Source organism: Centrocercus urophasianus, unplaced genomic scaffold (assembly GCF_019232065.1).
Source record: "Centrocercus urophasianus isolate 14NV4802_14NV808 unplaced genomic scaffold, USGS_Curo_1.0 seq_1201, whole genome shotgun sequence".
In the NCBI taxonomy this organism is placed as follows: Eukaryota; Metazoa; Chordata; class Aves; order Galliformes; family Phasianidae; genus Centrocercus; species Centrocercus urophasianus.
In genome coordinates, this window is record NW_024884367.1 from 61,950 (window position 1) to 66,304 (window position 4,355).

At 61.4% G+C, this 4,355-nt stretch overlaps 1 protein-coding gene across 1 annotated transcript; it reads right to left on the reverse strand.

Annotated features, from left to right (window-relative positions):
* Positions 1-658: 658 nt before the first annotated feature.
* SNX33 (sorting nexin 33) lies at positions 659-4,173 on the reverse strand. Its single transcript, XM_042811122.1, has 2 exons — positions 2,727-4,173; positions 659-1,484 (listed from the first exon to the last, which is right to left on the reverse strand). Exons 1-2 carry the CDS (start codon positions 4,135-4,137, stop codon positions 1,231-1,233), a joined length of 1,665 nt encoding a protein of 554 aa, XP_042667056.1. The 5' UTR covers positions 4,138-4,173; the 3' UTR covers positions 659-1,230.
* Between the last annotated feature and the right edge of the window lie 182 nt (positions 4,174-4,355).

The following is a 4,355-nucleotide window of genomic DNA, read 5'->3' on the forward strand; positions in this document are numbered from 1 at the left end:
GGAGAAGGACGGGATCAGGCTGGGATGTGGGCAGGGTGAGATGGGAATGGGGTGAGATGGGAATGGTGTGGGACGAGGTTGGGGCAGGGTGGAGCCAAGGTAGGATGGGACAGCGTGGGGTAGGACCAGGTTGGACTGGGGACAGGGTGGGGCAGGATGGGGACAGAGAAGGATGGAGCCAAGGAAGCACGGAGACAGGGAAGTATGGGACCAGAGTAGGCTGGGGACGGGGTGGGATGAGGATGGGGTGACACAGGATAGGATGGGGATAGGACAGCCTGGAGATGGGGTGGGATGAGAATGGGATGCAGGAGGAAGCACATCCCTCCTTGAGGCTGTCATGCTGTCCCTGTGGGGAGGGATGAGGGGGTCAGGGACGGCCGAGCGCAGCGCGCTGCCTTCCCAGCACAGCAGTTATCCCAACGCCAGCCCGCACACTGGGGCTAATTTTAACCCTGGAGCCTGGCCAGGCCGGCCCGACTTCCCTTGCTGTGATTTATCCCAACCATTTCCCTTCACAAACACAGCTCTCGTGCCAGCCCTGCGTGCTCGCCGCCGGGGATGCTCGGAAGGAATGCCCAGCGCCGTGCCCCCTCCGCAGAGCCCTTCCTCTGCTTCCCAGCAACGTCCCAGGGACAGAGCGGGGGCTGAGGAGGGAGGTTCCTACTGACGTTTTTTATTGAAAACGCTGTGGGCTGGCTTGGTTTTTTTTGTTTTTGTTTTTTATATCCCTTTTTCCAGTCAACAGCAGTGCTTGAGAAAAGAGATTTCCGTTGGCCTGCGTCTATTTAAAAACTGGTAAAAATGCTGCAGAAACATTTGCGAAAAATGGAAAATACTGGGGGGGGGGGAGGACAGGGAAAAAAAAAAAAAAAAAAACCTCTTCCAAATAAAGACTTTTTTGTGTTTTCTTTCCCATCAGAAAAACTTTCATTGTGCAAAATGTCGACCGCTTGGATTTCTCCTCCCAGTGAGCCACAGTGCTTCATGAGGACGGGTTTTTGGAAAGCTAAAAACCACAGGCTGGTGCCACGGGCACACGTGTCCATCTGTCCCCTGGGAGCACACACGTCCTCACCACAGTCCTGCAGCCAGGCTGGAGGAAAGCCCAAAGGTATTTGGTCACTAGCGTCACGAGTTCCCACCCGTTCTCAGCCCTGCCAAGCAGAGATGCTCTGCGAGGCCATGGCTGGAAGTGGTGCGATGCGGGACGGGCGGCAGGCAGGTGTGTTAGAGGTTGTCATACATGCGCAGCGTCTTCTCCAGCTGCTGGCTGACACGCTGGTAGAAGATGATCTGCTGCTTCAGGTAGGATTGCATCATCCTCTTGAAGTCGGCCACGCGCCGCTCGTGGAAGTGGTTCATCTCAGCCTGCAGGGCGAAGCCCACCACGCGGCAGCGCTTGCGAATCCCATCCGCCTCCTCCTGGTCCATCCGGCCCTCGTCGCTCATCCGCTGGCTCTCCTTCACCTTTGCAAAGGCTCCTGGTGAGGCAGGGGAGAGGTGAGAGCCATACCGGCGCCCTATGAGCAGCGCTTCACCCCGTAGCACCAAAGCTCCAGGCTTCGGGGATGGAGCTGAAGCTTTCAGCGGGCTCAGCAGCTGGCAGGCAGTCTGCACAGCCCACATCTCAGCCCGCTGTTCCTGCCTGGGAATGAGAGAAACTTTGCTACATAGCACAGCAGGGCTGATAGCGGGATGGAACAGCCATCGTGGGAGACAGAGTGGGGCAGGACGCTGCTGACTGCAGCATCCCGAGTATGCCTGAGATGCAGCTGATGCTCTGACAGCAGTTTTTCCCCTCCTTTCACTGATTTTTATAGCTCAGTTTCGAAAGAATCCCGCCTGGCTCTGGCCCTGCATTCCTCCCTGTCCTCAGCACAGAGGTTGTTTGCCTGCAAACAGGATCCGGCCTCCAGCGGTCGCTGGGAATTCATTCCCTCTCCCTGCCCCTGCCGGCAGTGCAGACCCGAGGTCCGGGAGGAGGAGGAGGAGGAGCCCTGAGGAAGCAAAGGTTGGAGGCCAAATCCTGCCTTCCGCTCTGCCCACGCGGCCTCGCTTCCGGACTGGATCCAGCCCGTAGTGGTAAACAAAGTCAGGAGAGAGTGCAAGGAAGCAGCCAGGGCTGCTCTTTCTCCTCATGCTCCTTGTGGGGCAATGCAGAGACCCAAAGACGCCAGCCAACACGGACATCCCCTCCCTGGTGTGGCCTGGGAGGGGTGTGTGGACTTCGGCCCCGCTCCCACACTCAGCCCTGGGTGTGCGTCACACCCGGACAGAAGCACAGGGCTGGCCAGCCCTGAGAAAGCACCCAGCAGAGGCCCTTCCCTTCTCACGGAACACGCTGGGACAGATGGGATACTCTGGTTCTAGCAGCAGGCTGCTGAGCCCACTGACCTCTTCTCTAATCTGCGAGGATGTACTCGCAAAGAATTTGGCCCCGGTTGTGCTGAGCATGTCCAAAACCTGATCCTAAACCGGGCAGCCCCAGCAGCACCTCCAGGGCAGGGGTGATGAGGGAACACTGCCACGCGCGATGGTCTCCATCCCTACCCCATCCATATCTCCATCCCCACATCCATCACCGTCCCCCCATCCCCACCAGTGCACAGCAGAGAGCTGCATCCCCATCCCGCTCCACACACAGGGCCACCATGAAGGACCTGTAAGAGCTGGTCTGGCCTCATCCCCAAGAGAGAAGCAGCCCTCCAGGGGAGCCCCCTTACCTTTCTGGAGGTGGATGATGTCTGGGAAGTTGGAAAGGAGCCCCTGATACAAAGAGAGAGTGTCCAGCATGAGGAAGAGGTCATTCTTGGGCTGCTCCGCAAACATCTCCCCCACAGCCTCGTACGTCTTGCCCGTGTGGGAGATGGCATTGTTGAGGGCATCTAAGCTGTAGGGGGGGTCCATCTGGAAGGAGTAGCTGATGGCTTGGAAGGCATTGCCCAGCTTCTGGAACTCCTTGCGGAACCCCCCCACGTGTTTGCGCACCAGCTCGGAGGCCACGTTGGTCAGCTGCAGGACGCTGTCGTCCATCTTCTTGCTGAAGGCCTTGAAGGCGTCCACGCGGTCCTCCACGTCCTGCAGGTCCTGGTGCTCGGTGGGGATCTGGATGGTGAGCAGGAAGCTGGCGCCCACCATCTCGTCCTTCTCAGCTCGCCTCTTGCCCAGCTTCCACTGCTTCTCATCGCGGCAGCGGAGGAAGTGCTGGAAGCCCTCGTACTGCGACAGGACGGGGTGGCTCGTCATGTGCTCCATCCACAGGATCAGGCGCCGCTTGCGCTTCTCGATGAAGTCCTCCTCAAAGCGCCCCGTGGCCTGCTTCTCGGGCAGGTGGGGCACCGAGATGATGGTGAACTTGTGCAGCAGGCGGTTGTAGAGCCAGTCAAAGTGCTTGTAGCGCCGGTACACGGGCGAGTTGAAGTTGCTGGGGGTCAGCTTGTAGGAGATGTAGCTCTTGATGCCCTTAAATTTGGTCTGCTTGGTGGGATCCTCCACGGAGCAGATGAAGGGGTGCGGGTTGGCTCGCCACTGCGGGCCCTTGCAGCCCATCTCGATGCTGTAAGCCTCGGCGATCTTGGACATGAGGGGCACGTCGCCAAGGATGAAGGCCTCCACGCCCGAGCGCACAAAGCAGGAGAAGCGGTTGAGGTTCCTGCCCACCACGCTGCCCCTCTTGGAGGAGCCCACACTGTCCTGCCTCTCCAGCGTCGGCTTGGCACGGGGCGCTCCGTAGGGCTCCGGTCCCGCCGCCGGGTGCCCGTTGGTGCCGGCAGCGCCGCGGGGCTCCTCCACCACCGTGCAAGAGTCGTCCCAGTCATCCCAATCGTCGTCGTCGTCATCCTCGAAGCTGCCGTGGGACGAGAGGCCGGCGGGCGCCGCGCTGAAGCCGTGCAGGTGGCCGGGCGAGCCGGCGGGGCTGCCGGAGCCCTCGGCGTGCCCGGAGCCGGCGCGAGGGCGCACGATCTCCACGTAGGAGGCCGGGAAGAGGCCGGTCTCGCCGCGGCTGTTCCGGCCCTGCAGCCAGCCGTCCAGCGAGCGCTCGCTGAACACCACGAGCTCCTCGTTCTCCTGGATGCTGATCTCCTCCTTGTTTTCGCTCTGGAAGTTGTACAGCGCCCTGCCCCGCAGCGCCATGGCACGGCCTCCCCGCCGTGCGGAGCGGCAGCGCTGCGTCGCGGCCCCGCGCCCGGCTCACTGCAGCGGGGCCCGCGCCCCGCAGGCGGGCGGCATCCCCGGAGCGGGACCGCGGGGCCCGGGGGAGCGCCGTGCCAGCCCCATGCCGCCGCGCCGCTCCGGGCTCCCGTTGGCTAATCGGCGGGGTCGCCGATGGACGTATTTACGTCTCTCTGGAA

Coding starts and splice junctions, on each gene's coding strand:
- SNX33 (XM_042811122.1), bottom strand. CDS start 4,137: ATGGCGCTGCGGGGCAGGGCGCTGTACAACTTCCAGAGCGAAAACAAG. Junction 1,485..2,726: donor CATCATCCACCTCCAGAAAG/GTAAGGGGGCTC, acceptor CTGCCTCACCAG/GAGCCTTTGCAAAGGTGAAG.